Source organism: Cynocephalus volans, chromosome 11 (assembly GCF_027409185.1).
Source record: "Cynocephalus volans isolate mCynVol1 chromosome 11, mCynVol1.pri, whole genome shotgun sequence".
Classification (NCBI taxonomy): domain Eukaryota; kingdom Metazoa; phylum Chordata; class Mammalia; order Dermoptera; family Cynocephalidae; genus Cynocephalus; species Cynocephalus volans.
This window is the reverse complement of record NC_084470.1, coordinates 67958943-67981218: the sequence shown is the minus strand read 5'-3', so window position 1 is coordinate 67981218 and position 22276 is coordinate 67958943. Positions and strand designations below refer to the sequence as shown.

At 36.2% G+C, this 22276-nt stretch overlaps 1 protein-coding gene across 1 annotated transcript in view; it reads left to right on the top strand.

Annotated features, from left to right (window-relative positions):
• CFAP20DC (CFAP20 domain containing) overlaps positions 1–22276 on the top strand; it is a 261842-nt gene that overhangs the window by 158570 nt on the left and 80996 nt on the right. The window contains 2 exon segments of the mRNA XM_063115058.1: positions 9279–9567; positions 9570–9655. Coding sequence (XP_062971128.1) covers positions 9279–9567; positions 9570–9655 — 375 coding nt within the window.

The window sequence follows — 22276 nt, the reverse complement described above, 5'->3', positions numbered from 1 at the left end:
TTGCTGTTGAACACATTTGTCTCTTTCACCCTTAATAACATTAATAAAAAGCCGTAAAATGGGCATTTGTTTCAGTACCTAGTAGCGCCCAGCTGTCAATTCTTCTAAGGGATAAACTGGCTAATCTGATCAACTAATTCATATTTTATGAATGGGATGGGTTCATCGCCTTCCCACATACATGGCACCATCTTTCTTACCTAACCCAAAAGAATTACTCTAATAATGGAAATTTCATGGCAGGCAGGAAATGGTAGTTCTCTGGAAAACTATGAGGGGAGTATTATGGGGAACTGCCCTTTAAATAACACCACGTGTGGAACTTACCTCTTCCATCTGTATGAAGGATAAGCCTTGAGAATAAGCAATAGATCTGCATGGAGAAAATGAAGAATAACAGCTCTGAATATTTTAATTAGGTATCACTTGAAGTGTTTTCTTTTGCTACTAGCTACTCTACTTCTGACATCCTTCAACATTTATTATGCAGACATGTATTTATTACCAGCTTCTTGAGACTGAAAACAAATTTATCATGCATTACCCAAGCTCTCACTGGCATAGCTATCTGGTCACCTCTGTGCCATGCCCATCAGCACATGACCAGTGGCATATGGCTAGAGTCTATAGTGGGACCATCTCATTGCTAACACCTGCCCTGGGACACCTTTAGTCAGAGCCTGCTAAGAGTGGCAGCCAGAGAGAGGGCAGAAGCCTGGCCATATTATCAAGTTTTAAGGTTCACTGATAGAGAGATTAACAAGATACAAACCAAGATACAAAAATATGACCAACAAAAATGTTAGGCTATATATAAACAAGTTCTAGAATTTTAATGATCCCTTCATTACCAAATTTTTTTTTCATCTTCCTGTTTTTGTTTTTGGTGATTTCTTTTCTTGTAGGATAACTTCTCCCATTTATTAACTGCATAAATCAATGGGAAATTGGATTACATATTTACAATGTTTATTTACATAGGGTCTTTGAAGAAAAATTAGTTTACTTAATTGAATCATGCTTACTATTACTTGCATTATTTTAGAATGTTACATCCTGAGAGTAACATAATTATACTTAAGGAAACTGTAATATGTTATAAATAATGATGAACAAATGAGTAATTATTACTTACTATGCTTGAAGTTTATAACTTGTAATTAAAAGACTATTTGATGTTACACCACTGAGTATTTTTTAAAGGAAATTAGATAAATTCAGTAGCATATAAACCAGGCAAAATCAAATCATGTTATTATGATAGAAGAAAAGTATACATATAATAGTAAAGGCTAATTAAAGTAAGCTTTCAGTGATACATTGTCTTTGTAATTTAAGTTGCTAATAATTAATTCACACTTAAGATCTTAGTGTGAGAATCTCAGAAATTTGAGCTTTTTGCATAAGCTTGTGTCTTATCTTTGCTTTACTGTATATTTTATTCCTTAGGCAATCATATATACTAATATCCCTGATATCAATTAATTTTTAAGTTGTACTTCTTATTTGAAAACACACAACAGAAATATATTTCGTGGTGAGCTGTAAAATCAAGACTACCTGTAAAACAAATTATCTTAGGAAAGCTATTAAAACAGAGTGCCTTCCACACCATTGCAGCCTCTGAAACAAAAGCATCCTACTGTTATTGTATTTTATGTCATTATTCCCAACATGGCTTCTAGTATATACACCTGGTTTGCAAATTGAAATAGTTTTATATTAATATTTTTTATTCTCCTAATTTAATTTTTCATATAGAAATACTGTCATTTTTTCTCCCAAACTCTGTCTATGTAGCACATAATACTGAAGCAGATATTTGTAAGGCCAGGTAATTTATTTTGTATAACAGTCCAAATTTGAACATTTGGGCTCCCCAAATTATCCATATTTGGACATGAATTATGTGGACTGACTACTTACAGTATTCAGATTAGCTAGAAAGATTTCATATCTTCTCTCTAACTCTGTGGAATCCTACAAAGGACAAATGGACAAATAACAGATTAAAAGGATCATTTCAGTCCTTCCCAGTTTTCCTGGTGTTACTTTCAAGGTATATTTTAGCACTTAGTAGTTAAGCTGTTTCATTTTTGTTTTTTCCTGATAGCATATACTTCTGGATTATATTTTAAACCACTCATCCCTACATACTTGACTAATGATTTTGCATTGCTTTCTCACACACTCTGTGTATACACAGTGGAAAGGATATGTAGTCCGCATGAGGCTGATTATATTTCTGTGTAGCCTTTAAAAACTTTTAAATGTCATATGTGTTAGAAAAAAATGGAAGGACTCTTTTTGAATATATTACCTTGCATTTTTATTTCTGTATATTATGAATTACAACATAACATACTCTCTAGATCTACCAGGCAAATTTAATATTTATTCCATATGAGTAATCCTTTTAGGTTGTTTGCATTTACATGTCTTTATTATTATCTATTGAAGCTCTTTGAAAAAGTCACAAGCATCTTGGTCCCTGTGACTTGGTTTTGCAGTTACAAGCAGCTAAAGAAAGTTATAAAACACCTGTCTGGAATCTAACAATTCACTATTTTTCTAAAAGATAAGCATCTTGCAGATAAACATTTAGTTGTGAACAGTGGTTTTTGCAAGAAATCTTTAAAGTGTTGTCAGTTAAAAGACCATGAAGTGTAACTGATAGAAAAACGCTTTGTCTTGAACAATTAGAGAAGTCTCATCATTATCCCCAAATAGTCGGATGATGATGTGTGCCCATACCATACAGTCCTGGTAACTTCTGCTGCAATTTGTCTGTAAAGCATCATTGGCAACAGGTAAAGAGACTTACAAAAATAATTTGGCCAACCCCTTTTAACATCAGGCATGCTGCAGATTAGTTATGTGTTAAAAACTGCCACATTTTCCTTTTATTTTATTTGTTTACAAACTAGTAAAATGCATTATAAGACACTACGATTGCTTATCTTTGTCACCCAGAGGGAGCTGTGTTACTTACATAGTTCCCTATAAAATTCAAGAGGTGGAAGGAAACTGCTTCTTGGAAATGGTTGTTATGAAGACATATAAGATACATTTGAATGGTCGTCTTGTCATCATCAGAGAAGAAATTGCTTTTTCATTCTACTATGACTGTCTTTAGCTATATTTGTGCAAATAACTGCTCTTTAGTTGACAACAGACGTATACCTGTACTATCTCTATTGTTTGCTAGTGATGTTGGTCAGCTAAAAGGTGCTGTCGGTTCACACATTTAGTCACTAAAACGATCGACAAAAGTAAATACTCCTGCTGACTCGATCTCAGTTACAAATTCAAAACTGCCACCAAAAGTGTGTTTGGAATATTGCAGATGTGTTTTGTTACAGAACTTTTTAGAATGTTACATAAGACGTTTTCATGGTGGACTAAATTAAAAACTCAGTTGAAATATAAATAAATATGATCATCCACTTTTACAAGGGCTACAATAGAGTTCTGTCTTGACTAACTCAACATTAAAGCTGTGATACAAAGAACCTGGGTCCCGTCTGCACCAAGTAGGTGGCCCTCAAGAGTCATTAAAATTATCTTTTTAAAATTACAACTCAGCAAGTGCAATTCACTTTGTGCATCCAGAAATTATTGTCCAAATGCCCATCTGCATGTTCTTTTAAGAAACGTAGTTCAACAGAGGAAGTGCTGGCTCCTTGGGGAAATCATTCTCATCTTCGGCGTACATATGCTGTGCTACAGTTAATCAGGCAAACTCTATTGATGTTCCTGGCACTGGGGCGTGATTGAATATTTAACAAACAAATGTCTCTGAGCCAGAAGACAAACAGTTCAGAGTTTGGGGACTTTTAAAAAATATATATTAGGCTAAATCAAAAGCATTTTGTATTCTTTCTTCGGAGAAACAGATGAACAGATGATTGCAATGCGAAAATGACATGACAACTTCTTTGCTACTCTGACAAATTATATTCAATTGCTGTAGAGGTTTTCAGTAGCTAAGTGATAAACCAAAGGGAAAAAAGTGGCTGTTTTTCAATCAGATCACAGTAAGCTGACTTCTCATACATATAACGAATATATATAGGTTATATAGAAAAAATTAATCCAAAACCATGTTGAGCCCGAATGAATTACATCTGTGAAAATCAATAAACATAATCTATGTCTTATAAAAGAGGCAAAAGAATCACTAAAGAAAGGAATGGGGTTTTGCCAGTGCACCATCCCTAGTAAATACTATACTATTTTTTATTCTCTATTTATTTCCTCTCTAAATGAGAAGCTGACCCACCTGAAGTCAAAATATTACTTAAAATTTATTCTCATATATTATCTTGCCTTTCTCATCCCAATTCCCTTTTCAGAATCTGGGATCAACCAGAATTAGTGGCTCTGGGGCAGGCAAGGTAAACAGGCGTTTTGTAACCTGACCAGATTCTCCAGTTATTTGTCCTTTCCGTATATTTAAAATAGCATGGAAATGCATTACCGTTGAAATGTTGTGCAACTAGGAGAATGCTATATAATGTATATAATGTATCTGTACAACAGGAAATTCAACTGGAATTCTAAAAAAAAAGAAAACGGAAAACAGATAGCACTGTCTAACACTGTATTAGTCCGTTTTTGTTGCTTATACCAAAATACACTGAACTTGGTGACTTATAAAGAAAAATGAAATTTATTGCTTACAGTTTCTGAGGCTGAGAAGTTCAATGTCCATCTGGTGGTGGTGACAGTGACCCAGGGGTCTCACATTGCCAGATGGTGGAAGTAGAGGAAGCAAGAGAGAGAGAAGACAGACTCTCCTTTTCTTTTAATGCCCTCAGAACCACGCCCCTGACCACCATTTTTAAACCATTCACTATGGTATCCTACAATTTAATCACCTCTTTAAAGCTCCACCTTTCAATTACCGTAATAGGATTTCCCACCCTCTTAACAGTCACAGTGGGAGCTAAGTTTCTAATACATAAAGCTTGGGGGACACAATTAAGCTTCAGTGAGTTTTGTGGGGACATAATTCAATCCACTACAAGCACCCAGACCAAATTATTTAAAAACCTATGCTAATTTCATCAATACCTTCTTAGAACAAAGACTTGGGGAATGTTTGCTATATTCTCTGCTTGTCTTCTTTGTATAAGACATAACTTTGATTCTTTCTTTATCTCTATGAAAAAAATTATGAGTCACCACTCCATTCCCTAGTAATTTAGAGTGCTGGGCATTTTTCAGGTATCTCTGGAACTCTTTCCAGTTTTCTAGCTGAAGGCAGGGTTCTTCAACCATATGAACATCCTCAGGGTGCCCATAGTGATGGAGAAGACAAGCTCACTCAGTGAGTGGCCTGCAGCAGAAAGGGTTGCCCAATGCCTGCAGCTGAGGCTACACCAGGACTGTTACAAGGGCAGAAATATTCTCACCCTTCTTAGTTTTTCACTTGGGCCACAAAGTAAGCGCCCACAATTGGCACCCAATCACCATCTTTTCTTATCTTATTTGGAAGTCTGAAAGATAAGCTTTCCATCATTTATTTAAAACAAACAAACATGCATCAGACAGTCAAGCTAGCATATACAATGAAAATTTAGGCCCAGGATGAATACCAAGAAGAAATGTTTATAAAAGATCCTTAGACAGACTACAGTTCTCATTCTTTACTACAGGAAGGAATGCTACTTCTCTTGTTTTTTTCTCTTTCAGCCATTTCTTTTTATTTACAGTTTGTGTTCAATGCAAATCAATCCCATAACATAAGAAGTTACTACGAATCAAAGCATAAATATACAAACACAATACAAAATCCAAAATAGATGTATAGCATCAGATGTGAAGCAAAAGGGAGTGTACATTCACACTCACAATAGCTTCAGATCTGTTTCACCTGGTTGGGCCCTGTAGGTTTCTAAGGATGGGAAAAATGGCTTTGGTTATCAAGACTGCTGTAGCCATATTAGATACTGGGACATCTAAGCATCAGCATCTGACGAGAACAAAAGAATTCAGGGAGTGTCTATTTTTACAAAGGTTTCTGTGTATAGAGGCAGTCGTAAATGATTTACTGCAGAATCAAGCCTACTTTTAGGCATAGGACCAGGTTCTAACTATCTAAAAATATTGACTGATAATGAAAAGTGTTCCAAATGTGGCTATTCTTATCCATAGTCTTTTTTTTTTTTAAAGTATTTACAGAAAGAGTATAAACTCCTTGTTATGAATTTAATGCAGGTTAGCTTCCAGTCTTCACTTCCTAAATACTTGACTTACAGTTTTGGCTCCTTCACATTTTTGCCTTTTTAATTTCAAAATTATAATTTTACCTTCAAAACAGATCTTCTGAAATTGTAAGAAGTATTCAACATATGCAGAAATAAAAAGCAACATTTTGAAACAGTTGAGGTCAATGCAGTTCTACTCTTTAGAACCAGTTTAGCTGAATGAATCTGGTGCTGTTGTTGAGTGGAAATAAGTGTTTTGGAAATGCCTACCAGATAAGCAAGAGTTACGATGCTTGGACTTTGGAGTAGATTCCATATATCGTTGCCCTGGCACGTGTCATTTATTACATGAAAGGTCACATGCAACTTCAAATCTAAAGCCTCAGAGGAAAAAGCGTTCAGTTCCCAAGAGAACAGTGATAGCTTAACAATGAAAACTTCATCTAGAGTGTATTGGCATTAAATTAGTACCGCTGAAACAATACGTTGAGGATTTACAGTAACACCTGAATTTCTTTGCATTAAATTCACATATAAATAGAACCATGGAAGCTTTTTATATTACCTGTTTCATGGCCTTATAGATTTACTGAACCAAATGAAAACTAAATCTCCATTCCACATTTTATCTTTAATCTCTAGATAAAAATCTATTCTGATTTTCAAGGTAGAGGTTTAAGTGTCTGTATTTCTTAAGCCACATTCAAGGAAGTCCTGTCTTTACTAATTTTGGATGTTGTCTCTCTTCCTCTTGTACATGAAACTGCAGCAGATTTAATATTGGCATTCATCATCTAGTCAAACCCTTCACTTGTTCTTCCAGCCAATCAAATTTGGAATTCTCAACATTTTCTGTGTTGATAAAATAAGATGTGGAATTAGTAGATCTGTTTTTCCTTCCCACACTGGATTTCTAGAGGCTATTTGGATTGGGTTTCCCTATACAGGGAAGTATAGGTGTTTCTCAGCCTCGAATCTCTTAACAATAGAGAGTGAGATGATGAGGAGACTGACTGTGGACTGCAGGGCACTGCCAGCTGCCTTGATGGTGACGTTAGCTGGATCTAGGGTAGCCGAGGTACTCTGGGAGGCGTTACTTGAAAGTGTGACAACAGTTGTTTGATTTGAATAAATCTGCGTAGTTAGGAGTGGTACCAGAAGCAGCAGCCCCGGCCCGAGCCTGCGCATTATCACTCTGCCCGTGTTCCCTCCCCTGGTGCATGAAGCGTCTCTCTGAATGCTGGGTTCGTAGAGAACTGGTGCTCCGGGAGGGCACAAACAAGGTCAGGCATGCTATTTCTTAGGAGGAGTTTTAGGACCCGATCTTACTCTTCTTGAGAGTACAGTTGTCCGCTAATTCCAACAACTCCCCACAAGGAGAAAAAATCATAACACGACAGGGTTGGGGATCTCAGACTCCATGAGAGAGATCTCCAGAGTTGCTAAGTATGACGTGCTCTGCCGTCTCCATTATCATCACCAGTGCCTTAACACAGGCACCTCAGCATTTCTGATAGTAACAATCCAATAGTCTCCTGTTTGGCCTTCCTTTCTACTGTCTCCACTAACCACCCCAGACATCTCACACACAATGTCCACCCTCTCATACCACGTCTTCCATTTTGTGTCATTTTGGCATCCCCTGCTTCAGATCACATGATGGCCCCTCATTGCTTTCAGGATGAAGTCCTGGGACGGTGGGGATTATGTTCTGGGCTGCCATTACATTCCCAGCATCTGAAATGCCTCGATGGCCCATGATGAGGAAGAGAGGCAGAGCAATGATAGCTAGATCCCTTCTAATTAAAAGCTTTGATAAAAGTCTCCTTTATCCCATGCCCAACCAGGAGCAGACTCTTTCACCTTTACATGTACTCCACTTCCTCTGAAAGTGAAATTTCACCTTAGATCATGATCTTTATGTTGAGTGTGTGTGATAGCCACACATTCAGGAAGAAATTGAACAGTCCAATCAGTCACCCAAATATTGTGTTTAAAAATGCCAAATTTTGGAAATAATTGGATGTTTGGTTCTGTGTGGCTATAAGTGGAAGTGTGGAGGAACAGCTTACTGAAAGTGAACGTTAAAATATGTATTGTCAGACACCAAATAATGCTTTTAAAAGGTACTCTGCTCTTATTATTTTTTCTCTGTTCTGAGTTTATCATTGAATATCCCTTTATTTATTATACATTTAAATAGATGAGTCAAAATTGAAAAAATCTACCATGACAAGTACATGTAACAACCATATAGTTATTTCTTTAAATGTACTATTTTATAGCATAAAAATCTACCATCCGAAATAGCACTCTACTCATTTCCATTATTTACTTTCATGGCTATTGATTTTATGTATGTAATTCTTCCTTTCTCAGATTTTAAAAATTTAAACTTTTGCTTTTCTGTGGGTAATCACAGAACTACACACTTATAAAATACTTCTGGCTTTGTCTTTCAGGTTTCCAAGCAATTATATTTAATGAGGTTCACATTTTGTGGAAAAATATACTTTTTATAATGGAAATTTTCATGTAAGAAAATTTATAAAACATGTTTCACTATCCATTGCTCTTGAAGAATAAAACTGGCCTACAATAAGGCAGAAATGCTTTGCTAGAGCCACTTGTATTTAGAGTACCATTTCCCTGCTTAAATAAGCTAAATACCATAAATTCTAGTTATTTCTCTTCCCACAGAGTTAGCTTATCAGGAAGCCAAACTATACAGTTCTTAGATGTTTCAGGTAAGATCCTATGAATCTTCTTCTTTTGGATATTCTTTGGAATGAATATAGTGACTACTTTTTAAATGTTCTCTTGTTATTCAGGGGTAAAAAAATTATGCCTCACCCAAACCAGATGCCATATAGGAGGGCACTGAAGAAAATGATGTATACCTATTTGCATTGCTATTTTTAGTTACTCATATTTTTCTTTGCAGGTCACAGGAAAAAATATTTTTTTGCTTTATTCATAGAATATATGAACTTATTAAGAACTTGTACCTAATAACTTTCCATAAATTTCTGCTGAAATTGATTTTCACTTTGCTCCCCAATGTAGGGTAACCACAGTATCCAGGGTTCTCCAGGCCCAACAACTAGTTCTTCAGGGTTAACTCAGTTAACATTAGAGAGCATTCTGGGGAAGGTTGCAAGGCAGACAAGTAAAGGATATCTCAAAAGTGCCTACGCAGAAACAGGTGCATCAGAAAGCCAGAATTCCTTGGTGAAGCAACTAGATAGAAATGACATTCAAGTGAATTTGTTGCCTACACCATGCCTTTCTCCCCGTGGAAGAAGCTGTGGGTCCTCTCAGAAAACTCCAGATCCCCTTATCAAAATAAAGGGCCTCCAGCCCATCATGTGCCAGCTTCGCTAAGCAAAACCTCCCTAAAAGATATCTCAGGGGAAAAGTTGAAACCGATCCCTGAAGTATCTGTAAGTGGTTTTGCTGTAAGTTACATATGTGGGTAATACCTCCTGCTGTGTTCTATTCTGTTCCACTTTGCACACATTTTTGGTGGTATCTATTTTTCATCATTTGGGTGATTAGTGATGTATTTTCTTTCCTCTCCAGATGTGTCTTAGTTTGGTAACAGCAGCTGTTAAAGAGTATAATGCACATCCCGTAGATAATAGAATGCCTCATGTTTTTAATGAGAAAGATAATTATGTAGTTTTCATCATAATAGTTATTTTTTATTTCCTAGTTACTCCCCGTAAGTTTAGTTATCACTGCCTGCAAATTATAAATGAAGATCTTATTTTTGAGCCGAAAGCTTGCCAGTAAAATTGACAGATTTTCAATAACAATCTACATTAGGAGCCATAAAAACATCATTATTCTATTCGCTTTCTGGTCTCTCTGCAGCAGTTCCCCAAATAATAAATGATATGAGTGAAGGTTAACAGTAAAGCAGTGTCATCGAATAAATCCCTTGGCTGGCTTGGTGGCGGTATTCATGTCCATCAGATTGATTTTTTCCTTTGTGTGTTAGTACTTTTCTTCCTTCAATTCCCCCTAAGCTGCACTTAGACACTAAAGAACAAATGAGACTATGCAGAACAAATGACACATATTCCATTTTCTTAAACATTAAAGATTTTCTTTATGTGTCATGTCCTAAGTATTCTGTGTGCATTATAATGTAAAGCTTTGGTTCAATTATGTCCTAATCAATTTAGAGTGGAATAATTGTTACCCAGCACAAATAATACACATAGACGTCATTATCATCAACAGAATACAAGTAGCTAACATTTCTTGAACATTTACCATGTGCCAGTCACATGTGCCAGCCCTTTTCCCTGAAGTTTTCATTCAATCTTCATAATGACCCTGAGAGATAGGGACTATCATCACCCCCGTCTTTCACATGAGGAAACTGAGGTTTGGCACACTTAAGCAGTTTGTTCGAGGACGACAGCTAGTTGATTGAGATATACAGCTTGAACCTAGATTGTCTGACTCTAGAACTATTACCCATATCCAACATGCTATGCTGCATAAACAAATGTTAAGTTTTATATAAGTGATAGTCTCTCCTCAAGAAACGTCCAAAGACAAAACTGAAATGTATGTTCCTTTTTTTATATCGTGTGTGTGTGTGTGTGTGTACACAAGAAAGTAGTAAATCACTTAACCTAGTGAAAATGGATTTGTTTTGTGGTGATTTAGGATGAAAGTTGTTGGTAATTTTTTCATGTTTTTTTTTATTTTTGAAAATATTCTTAAATATTCTTGTCCTACTTAATTATAATTTTTTCCTTCGCTGTACTAATAAATTCGAATGTAGCTAGTAAACTAGCCTTATAGATTTATTCTGCAATGCTGCTTTGTTTGATTGCAGCCAATATTGCTGCCAAAAATAACCAAAGCAAGTCTTTGAGAAGCATTGTACTCAGTTTCCCCCCAAACTTCTTTTCCAGCACCTTCTATTAGGTAGAGTCTGTCATTGTACTCTTATGTTCAAAAACATTGTTTATTTCCAGTCTTTTTATTTTTCTGTAGAAGTAAATCTGAAGCACAAAAACTTCGGGCACAGATGAACTTGAAGCACCTGGCCCTTCAGCAAAGCACACTGCCTAAATAGTAATGCTCTCTAATAATACCAGGGAACAATAAAAGGAGTAAAGAGACCAAAGTTTGGAGGGAGAGTGGGGGACTTGCTATCACCCATTCTCTTCATTTAAGAGGCTTTTAGGATAAGACAGTTCCCAGAAACCATTTGGACTATTTCATAAAACCCTTTATATAGCTTCTCACTGCAGATTACAGAGCCCGAGCCAGACAGGTCTCTTCTTCCTCACAGGAACCCTATGAGAAATTACTATTCCATTTTACAGCTAAGGAAACTGACTCAGAGCAATCTCTTCAAAGGGATGAAGAAGGAGAAGGAGCTTTATCTTTGGTGAGGGGATAAAGGCACAAAGGCCTTGCCTCAGGTTGTGCAGAAAAGTTTGAGTTCAGTGTGAAAACTCAGACCAATAAAATGTTGCATCTCTAACAACTCGAATGATCATTACCATCTATGGCTCACATTTGTGAATGTGATCATCTTAGCCTAATAGGATATAAGATTATGAAGGCGTAAGGAGGTTTGCCTCATCTCAATGTGAATTTACAATAGGAATAGAGTATTATTCTAGAGACACCTTTAAAAAGGAAGTTCATGCTCATAGTGGAAGGGTTCCAATAACCGGCATTTTCTCTACTTGGTGTTTGCAGCTAAGAATCTGTGAAAACAAGTTTCCTCAAAGACTATTGTGTGCCTACTAACTCACAAAGGGATTTTTCACCAGATCCCAGAGACCTGTAAGGGTGACTCTTTTTTTAATAACTACTTTATTGAGATTGAATTCACACATTGTAGAATTCATTATTTCAAAGCGTATAATTCAGTGGTTTTGGTATATTCACAGTTTTCCAACCATCACCACTAATTTTGGATCATTTTCTTCACACCAAAAGAAGCCCCATACCCAGTAGCAGTCACTCCCATTACCCCTCCCCCCAGACTCCTGGAAACCACTCATCTACTTTTTGTCCCTATGTATTTGCTTATTCTGGACATTTCATATAAATGGAATCATACAGTATGTGGCCTTTTATGTCTGACCTCTTTCATTTAGCATATTGATTTTAAGATTCTTCCATATTGTAGCACTTCATTCTGTTTTATGCCTGAATTCATTGTATGGATATGCCATATCTGTTTATTCTTTTATCAATTGATGGACATTTGGGTTGTTTCTACTTTTTTGGCTGTTATGAATGATGCTGCTATGAACATTCGTGTGCAAGTTTCGTATGAACGTAATATTTTCAGTACTCTTGAGTATATACCTAGGAGTGGAATTTCTGAGTCATAAGGAACTCTGTGTTTTTACGTTTTGAGGAACTGCCAAATTGTTTTCCAAAGTGGCTCCACCACTTTACATTCCTACCAGCAATGTATGAGGGTTCCAATTTCTCCATATCCTAGTCAACACTTCCTATCTGTCCTTTGTATTTAAGCCATCTTAGTGGATTTAAAGTGGTATCTCACTGTGATTTTGATACGCATTTCCCTAATAACTAATGATGTGAGCATCTTTTCATGTGCTTATTAGCCATTTGTATATCTCTTTTGGAGAAACACCTATTCAAATCCTTTGCCTATTTTTTAATTGGGCTTTCTTTTTATTGTTCAGTTGTAAGAATGCTTAATATATTTTGGGTAAGAGTTTCTTATCAGATATGTGACTTGCAAGTATTTTCTTCCATTCTGCGGGTGTCTTTTAATTTCTTTATGGTTTCCTTTGAAGCACAAAAGCTTTTAATTTTGATGAAGTCCAGTTTATCTATTTTTTCTTCTGTGGCTTGTGCATTTAGTGCTATGTGTAAGAAATCAATGCCTTATCCAAGGTCACAAAAGATTTACCTCTATGTTTTCTTCTAAAAGTTTTACAGTTTTAGCTCTTAAATTTAGTTCTATGATCCATTTCAAGCTAATTTTTTGTATATAGTGTGAGGTAAGAGTCCATCTACAATATTTTGCATGGATATCCAGTTGTCCCAGCACAATTTTTTAAAAAGACTATACTTACCCCATTGAATTGAACATATATATAAGGTTTTTTCTGGTCTCTCAGTTCTATTCCACTGATCTATATATATCTATCCCTATGCCAAAGCCACACTGTCCTGGTTACTGTAGCTCTGTAGTAAGCTTTGATTTTTGTATAATGATCTTGTATCTTGCAAACTTGGTGAACTTGTTTATTATTCCTAGTAGTTTTTATTGTGGATTTCTTATGATTTTTCTGTATATCATATGTCGTTGCAAATAGAGATAATTTTACTTCCTCCTTTTCAATCTGGATGCCTTTTACTTATTTTTCTTGCCTAATTGTCTCCATAAATGTATTTAATTTGAATGGAAATTTGTCTTTATTTCAAGGTAGTTAATATCTAATTCTTTGACTATGTTGGTATTGAACTATAACACAGACATGATGAGTTCAGTCAAACCTAGAAGGATGCTATCAGTATGACTCATAGAAAATGTACTTGATGCAAGAAAATTTTGAGAATTATTCTGGGACTAGAAGTCTTTCTAATATTAACATAAATGCAGGTGTGAAATTATCTTTGCTGGCTAGCATTGTAGGTCATATATTTAGAGCACTGACATGTTGGGGATTTCTGCCATGTAAGCTGTGTCTCTTAAATAAAGGGCTTCCAGCTGATGGGATACAGCTATTTGGGCTCTACTTCTGGATAAGAGCATCTCCTCTTCTATTGAACACCTTCCAGGCCAGATATTTTTCCAGGTGCTAGACATACAGCACTGGTACAGATGAAGCCTCTCTCTTCAGAGGCTTACATTTGTTGGGAGATAGACAGTAAACAAACCAGTACGTAAAATAATGATAAACTATGATAAGAGCTGTGAAAGACTGCTGGAGGAACTTAACCATCAACCTAGACATCAAGGTACTGCAATCAGGAATTCTAAGTGTACATCCCATTGAAAATCTGCACTCTCACAAAGTGCCAATGTGAAGCAACTTTATGACAAAGGATAATTAAAGGCTCTTAAAAAAGGAGATACAGGAGAACTGTCTTTCTAATCCCCTGATATGGAAGAGCACTAGTAATCCTTAAGGAATACTTACAGAAATTGATTTGCTAACTGCTTGGTAAACTTCTTCCTTGCAATGTTTTATTCATATTTTAATAGTGTTTTCTATTATTAAGTTCAAATATTTTTAATTAAGAAAGAAGTACAGCCCTCTGGGTAATATTGCAACCATGTAGATAGCTGGTAATTAAACTTTTCTGTGTGCATAACTGCATTCAAATAATTTTGAATGAATCATTTTAAACCTGCAAATGTCATTATGTGCATCTTTAAACAAACAGAAAAGACTTATATAACAGGCTTTGTAGCACCAGAAAAATTTGAACTTATTGAAGAATGGTTATTTCCATAAGAAAGACAAAATATGATACCAATTACAAATTCTGGTATTCTTTTTAGGGAAGAAAAAAAAACTTGACTTTTTATAGGAAAAGAATTATAAAATGGATCATATAACTTTTGACTTTAATCTTCACATCTCCATTTTTGAAAATCAAAACTGAATTATGGAAGGACACTTTTAAAGATATTTTAAGGCATGGGTATAATGTGGGCAAATTTTTTTTCTTTAATTGTCAAACCATTTCTTTTGGATAACATAAAAGGATTAGTTTCATTGCCTTTCTGATGTATTTGAGCCCAGTATTGGAATAGAGAATATATATATCATCATATTTTTTAAAAAGTAATAAAAGTCTATGCAATTCGTGCCCTGCAAACTTAGAGGAAAATGAATTTGTAAATTATTTTAGAATTTTGAAAGCATTGTTCCATTATATAAAGTTCTGCATTTTCAAGGGTATATAATGCTCTTTGTTCGAAGGGAAGCCATCTGTCTTTGAATTTCCCACTTAAGTATGCCATTTTTAGCTGTTTTTCCAACAATGCCTCATTGTTTGAAGAATTCATAAATGTCTTTCTGACCCCTCACTGCTTCAGCTACAGCAATATTGCACTGTTTCAAAACACCTGTTTCAGAGTCAGGTTGCCTGTGTACCCGACATATGTTCATTGCCCTGGCCCAACTATGCAGGTTCACTTAGGGGTCACTCTCCCTCCTTTGTCAGTTTCCACCAAGGTGCCCACTGGCTTCATGCTGCCCTGGGCCACCTGATAAACAGCCTTCTCCTGCACCACCCTCAGGGCCTTTCCCACACAGGCCCTCTGTCAAGTCTGTCCACGTTTTCATTCTTCAAAACTAAGAAGAGCTGTGCACACCATGGCTGAGAGCACCAACTGGAGTCAGCTGGACTACATTTGAGTCCTGGCTTTGCTCCTTCTTACCAATGTGACCTTGGACACATTTCTTAACCTCTTCGAGCCTTAGTTACCTCATCTGTAAACTTGGGGAAAATAATACCTATTTTATAGGGTTGTTTTGAGTATTAAATGAAATGGTACATGTAGAATACCTAGCCTATAATCGGCAGGATATTTTCTTCCACCTGCTACTGAGTAGTTAAGAATGTAAACTTGTATGCCTGGCATTCTAAGGCAAATGAAACCTTTTAAAATTCATAAAATTCCAGAAATTACTTACAGGTGTTGTTCAGTAAGTGATAGTTATATGGTTATGTGTGCTTCGTGGGGTCTATAGTTGAATCAAGTGCTAACATGGGGTAGATTAATGTGTCTGTTCTGACAGGTAACATTGGTGTTTTGTCAGAGATACCCTGAGGAGAGAAAAATATTTAGAAGCAGGAAGTGGTGTCTCTCTAGTCATTCCCCAGAGACCACCCTCTGTGTGCCTGCCTTGTTCATAGAGCTGAATTTACATGTGTAGCCTCATGGTTGATAGATTGAATTGATTTGGGGCAGAACTAATAGAATTTCATAAACCATAGTGCTAACTATGGTAGAATGTTTCATTTATTAAATTGGACACTCCTCCCAATTAATAGCTTTTGGAAAACAGTCTGATATTTGATGTTTTGTCAAAACTGCACTCTTTCATTGTCTCTAAAAGACAAGGTCATTATCTTAGTTTATATACTGCTGGAGACATTACTGAAACTACAGAATTTGGTGATTAAATAACATTTGTGTTGCCAGTAAAATTATTTGAATTAGGCATAGAAATTTCCCAGGTGGAACTTGCTTCTAGCCCTCTGCCTTCTTTTTGAGTATTTTTCAGTCTGAACTCCTGCAGTTACTACAGAGTGGTTTGTTTCTTTCACTTTCTTTGTATCTAGTGTTTAATTTAGTTGCTGACAAAGACAAAAGGTCTAGAATAGAAGTATGTTAAAGTAATTAAAAAATGGGATTATGATCTAAAATTGGGGTGATGATATGGAATTGCAAAAATCATTAGGACTTTTTGATATCTCCATTTCTGGAGATCTTGATATGCAAAGTGTGCCAATTGCTCTAATGAAGAGGAAGATTTCAAATTCTCAAAAGTTTCAGAAATTGTAGGTAAAAAGACTCGAAAAGAATTAAGGGACTATCAGAGGTATAAGTCAATGAGAATACACTGGCTGTTTAGCAAACACACTAGAAGGTTTCTCTGTCAGATCTCCAGTAAAAAGGCACTAGGCTGACAGTATTTCCCAAACACACTGAAATCTGAAACCTTTCACTATGAACCTTTTATGTGACTTTAATGGTTTGGGGTACTCCCCATATGCCAGGCCCTCTACCATGTGCTCCATACTTTACCTTCAGTCTCCATCTCCACCCCTCATGAGAGGCCTTTTATTCCTGTTTGACAGACAAAGAAACACAGAGGCTTTACCTGCTCACATCTGAAAATGACAATTCAGAATGTCAAACCCAGGAATTTGGGCCAGAAAAGCTGGTGCTCCTTTCACCACAGTGGACCGCCACCTCCAATTACAGGCCACAGAAAAAAATTCCATGATCAAGTGGCGACTTCTATTGCCACCTTTAAAGTATTTTAATATGCAAAAGCACACACAGATTTTGGTTTATCTGTCATTACTTTTTTACAAGGAAACTTACATTCCATAACAGTTTATACTTCCTTAAAGTTACCATCTTTCCACTCCAGAAACACCAATTGGCTTACCTCTGCTATTTTCATTTCTATAAACAGCCTCAGTAATTGTTTTCTGCTTGGTTCTTTAAATAATATTTTAAACTACCATTTATTTGATGGCTATTATATTTGTCCCATGTACAAGGCTACAGTTTCCTTGAAGACTACATATCCTTGAATATAGTATGAAATCTGTTCAATCTGTTTTTACTAGATGTCTTCTAAGATATAGTTAATTATTAACTCAGGAAGTAACCTGAACTCAGAAGATACATGCTGGAAAATTAACTGTTTTTCAATTCACTTCGAGGTTAATAAGAAGAGTTCAGCTACAGTTGTCAGAAAGTTCATCAATAGTTGTCAGAGAGTTCTTTCTGAAAAGCTGACTATCAAGGCAAAATGTATGGAAGTATTTTTCTATTTAAGTCATGGATTAAAAGGGTATTCTATACAAATATAACACATAATATAAAGACCTTTTTAAAAATTCTTTTATGCCCCTCTCCCCAAAAAGAGAGACACGTGTATGAGATGGAAAGTTATCTATCTCTTTACAAGGAATTTTGCCACTCTTGGGTTTAATTACCCAAGAATTCTGTACGTGAGACATTCCTAAGGAGTTGATGTGCTTAGATAATGAAGTATGGTTGAGTCAGGGCTGTGTCTCCAGGTCACGTGCTGAAATGCTTGTGACAGACATTTCAAAGGCAGTATTGGGTCTGGTCATACCAAGGTCCATGTGACTACTGTTGACAGAAAACATGATCTAGATTTTGACCAGTTGGTTCTTTCGGATGGCATAACTATTAATTGATGCTTTGTAAGTTGGCATAGCATCCCTTAAATTTAGCAAAGTTTTCAAGTTGTGTTGTGGCTAGGTCTTTAAGTTTTAATTTACCCCTTTGCATGGTAAAGACACTCACTGAAAGCTGCCATAAATTGTGAATGAGCTATGTGCACAGGTGTCACTTAAAGCTTATGTTTGTGGCTACTGTCTTCTCTTCATTCTTATTGTTGGTGGGCCTGTGTTCCCAATGAAACAGGGCAAACTCTAGTAGATGATATGTAGCTCAGGAATTTACAGCAAGTTTTCAGGAACGCTAGTTGGTGAAGAGATGCCCTGGAACACTCATTTACCATCAGCTATTATTTAAAATGTCCATGTGGAGATTAAACACTGTCAGCAAACAGCAACAGAGAGGAGATTAATCCTAAAATTAAAATGGCAATTAAAGTTTGAAGTTAGCTTTGGAAAATGGACTTCTAGTACTTTTCTTGTTTGGGTCCAAAAAATTTCCCAGACTTTGTAATTACAGCTGTAAATCTAGATCAAGAAAGAAGAACAAAACCAGTACCCCAGAAGCCCCGTTCTGCTCCATACCTGTCCTTCTCCCTCCCTGTCACTGTACACTCACAACTAATTATTCCCAGGATTAGTTTTACCAGTATACACTCTTTTGTGTCCGGCTTTTCTCAGCATTTTATTTGTAAGATTCAATAGATCATTCATTTCATTGCTGTAGAGTGTTCTGCTTTGTGAAGATAACACCATTTATTTATCCATTCTACTCTTGATGGGAAGTAGGGTAGTTTCCATTTGGGAGCTATTAGAAATATGTCCTTTGGGCCGGCCTGTGGCTCACTAGGGAGAGTGCGGCGCTGGTAGCGCCGAGGCCACAGGTTTGGATCCTATACAGGGATGGCCAGTGCGCTCACTGGCTGAGCGTGGTGCAGACCACACCATGCCGAGGGTTGTGATCCCCTTACCAGTCAAAAAAAAAAAAAAAAAAGAATATGTCCTTTGATAGAATCTTAGACTTTGAATAAGACTTAAGGAAGGAAGGGGAAGCCATTTGGTCTTATAAGGTTTAGATTAAATTGTAGGTCATTTTCATCCTTGTTGCTTTGGAACAATATTACTGATTTCATTTCTAAAACAGTAATGTATAAATATTACCTTCTAGTCTATTTAATGATTTTCTATGAATATAAGCTTTAACTTCTAGCTTGCTGCATGTTTTCCTGCCTGATGGTCGGAATATGCTGTCATATTATCTTTCTTATCCCTCAAGGCCCGGCCTACAAACCATTTCCTCCACGAAGCCTTGACTGATGCTAACACAAAGCAACCTTTCTCTTTTCTGGAATGCCAGACCATTTTGTATCTCTCCCTTCTCTTGCATTGCCTTTTATGTTATATTCTAGCAGCCAGAATCCACTTCGTAGTAGTACTTGTTTAAAACACATTTGGTGTAACTTAAAGGAGTATAAAGAGACAGGGATTGCTTGATAAAACTTTTATTAAGAGCTTTTGCAACATGATATCCCCTATGCTGTGGGTGTCAGGCACCATCATAATGCAAACCAGACTCTGAAAGAGAGTCTCAGAGATTTCATAGGCTTCAGGATGAGAATAACATCCCAATTTTCTCCCAGTTCTAGTCCCCTCCCATCCATAAGGAACAGAGTGAGGGTCTTGGCCTGATCTTATCCTATGACCATGTCCCATTTTTCTCCACACTACCACTATAAATTTAGCCTGGCATCACCCACAGTTCAGTGGAACTAGTTCTTATCTGAGGCTCACAAATTTCTCTAGTCAGATATTTGATTGATTAAGCTGTTCTGTCTTAAAATAGAGATTAGGCAAATGGCATCAAGTTGAAAGGGGTTTTGTTTGTTTGTTTGTTGTGTTTTATCTTTTTGCTGGAGTTGTCAGTTTTCATTTTAATCATTATCTACGCTCTGTGTGATTATTAATACTTTTTGTATGTGTGTTTAATTTTTTTATTGAAACGTAATGAATTGTACATATTTGTGGAGTACCGCATTGAATATCAATATCTGTGTGCAATATGTGATGTTCAAATCAGGATAATTAGTATATTCAACAGCACACAATTTAATCACTTTTTGTGGCCCTTTACCAATTTCTTACTCGCTCCCCTCCCTCTCCCCCTTTCCCACCTCTGATAACCTCTGTTCTGTTCTCTCCTTTTGAAAGTTCAACGTATTATTATGATTGCTTTATCTTTTATTCTTTAATTTTATTTGTTTTTGGTTTCTTTTTAGCTCCTGCTTATGAGTGAGGGCATGCAGTAATTCTCATGCCTGGCTTATTTCACTTAACATAATTTTCTCAAAGTTAACCATCTTGCTATGAATGGCATAATTTCATTCTTTTTTATGGCAGAGTGGTATTGCATTGTGTAAATATACCATATTTTCCTTATCCAGTCATCCATTGATGGACATTTAGGTTGGTTCCAACTCTTGGCTGTTGTAAATAGCGCTGCAATAAACATGGGAGTGCAGGTATCCCTTTGACATGATGATTTCCATTCCTTTGGGTATATACTCAGCAGTGGGATTGCTGGATTATATGGCAGTTCTATCTGTACTTGTTTGAGGAATCTCCATGCTGTTTTCCGCAATGGCTGCACTAATTTGCAGTCCCACCAACAGTGTAGGAGGGTTCCCCTTTGTCGGCATTCTCACCAGCATTTATTATTCTCTTTTTGATAATGTCTAGTCCAACTGGGATGAGATGATATCTCAATGTGGTTTTTACATTTCTCTGATGATTAGTGATGTTGAGCATTTTTTTATGTGTCTGTTGGCCATTTGTATATCTTCTTTTGAGGAATGCCTATTCAGCTCCTTTGCCATTTTTTATCAGGTACTTGTTGTTTTTACTGTTGTTTAAGTTCCTTGTATATTCTGGATATTAACCCCTTGTCGGATGCATGGTTTGCAAATATTTTCTTTAATTCTGTAGATTGTCTTTTCCCTCTGTTAATTGTTTCTTTTGCTGTGCAGAAGCTTTTTAGTTTGATATAATCTCATTTGTTTATTTTTTCTTTTGTTGCCTGTGCTTTTGGAGTTTCATTCATAAGTCTTTGCCCAACCCTACTTCCTGAAGTATTTTCCCTATGCTTTCTTTTAGTAGTTTTATAGTTTTGGGTCTTCTGTCTAAGTCTTTAATCCATTTTGAGTTGATTTTGATATATGGTGAGAGGTATGGATCTAGTTTCATTCTTCTACATGTGGATGTCCAGATTTCCCAGCACCATTTATTGAAGAGGCAGTCTTTCCCCCAGTGTATGTTCTTGGTGCCTTTGTCGAAGATAAGTTGGCTGTAATTATGGGGGTTGATTTCCATTGGTCCAAATATCTGTTTTTATGCCAGTACCATGCTGTTTTGGTTACTAAAGCTTTGTAGTATAATTTGAAGTTAGGTAATGTAATGCCTCCAGCTTTATTTATTTATTTTTATTTTATGGCTCAGGATTGCTTTGACTATATGGCGTCTTTTGTTGTTCCGTATCAATGTTAGGATTGTTTTTTTCTATTTTCATGAAGAATGTTATTGGTATTTTGACGGGAATTTTATTGAACATGTAGATCACTTTTGGTAGTATGGACATTTTCACAATGTTAATTCTTCCAATCCAAGAGCATGGAATGTCTTTCCATCTTTTTGTGTCCTCTTGAATTTCTTTCAGCAGTGATTTGTAGGTCTTGTTGTAAAGATCTTTCACTTCCTTGGTTAAATTGATTCCTAGGTATTTTATCTTTTTAGTGATTACTGTAAATGGGTTTGCTTTCTTGATTTCTTTTTCTGCTAGTTCATTGTTGGAATATTAAAATGCTACTAATTTTTGCATGTTGATTTTGTATCCTGCAAATTTACTGAAATCATTTATCAGTTCTAAGAGTTTTTTGGTAGAGTCTTTAGGTTTTTCTGTATATAGGATCATGTCATCTGCAAACAGGGACAGTTTGACTTCATCTTTTCCAGTCTGGATGCCCTTTATTTCTCTCTCTTGCCTGATTGCTCTGGCTAGTTCTTCCAATACTGTGTTAAAGAGGAGTGGTGAGAATAGGCATCCTTGTCTAGTTTGTGTTCTTAAGGGAAAGGTTTTCAGCTTTTCC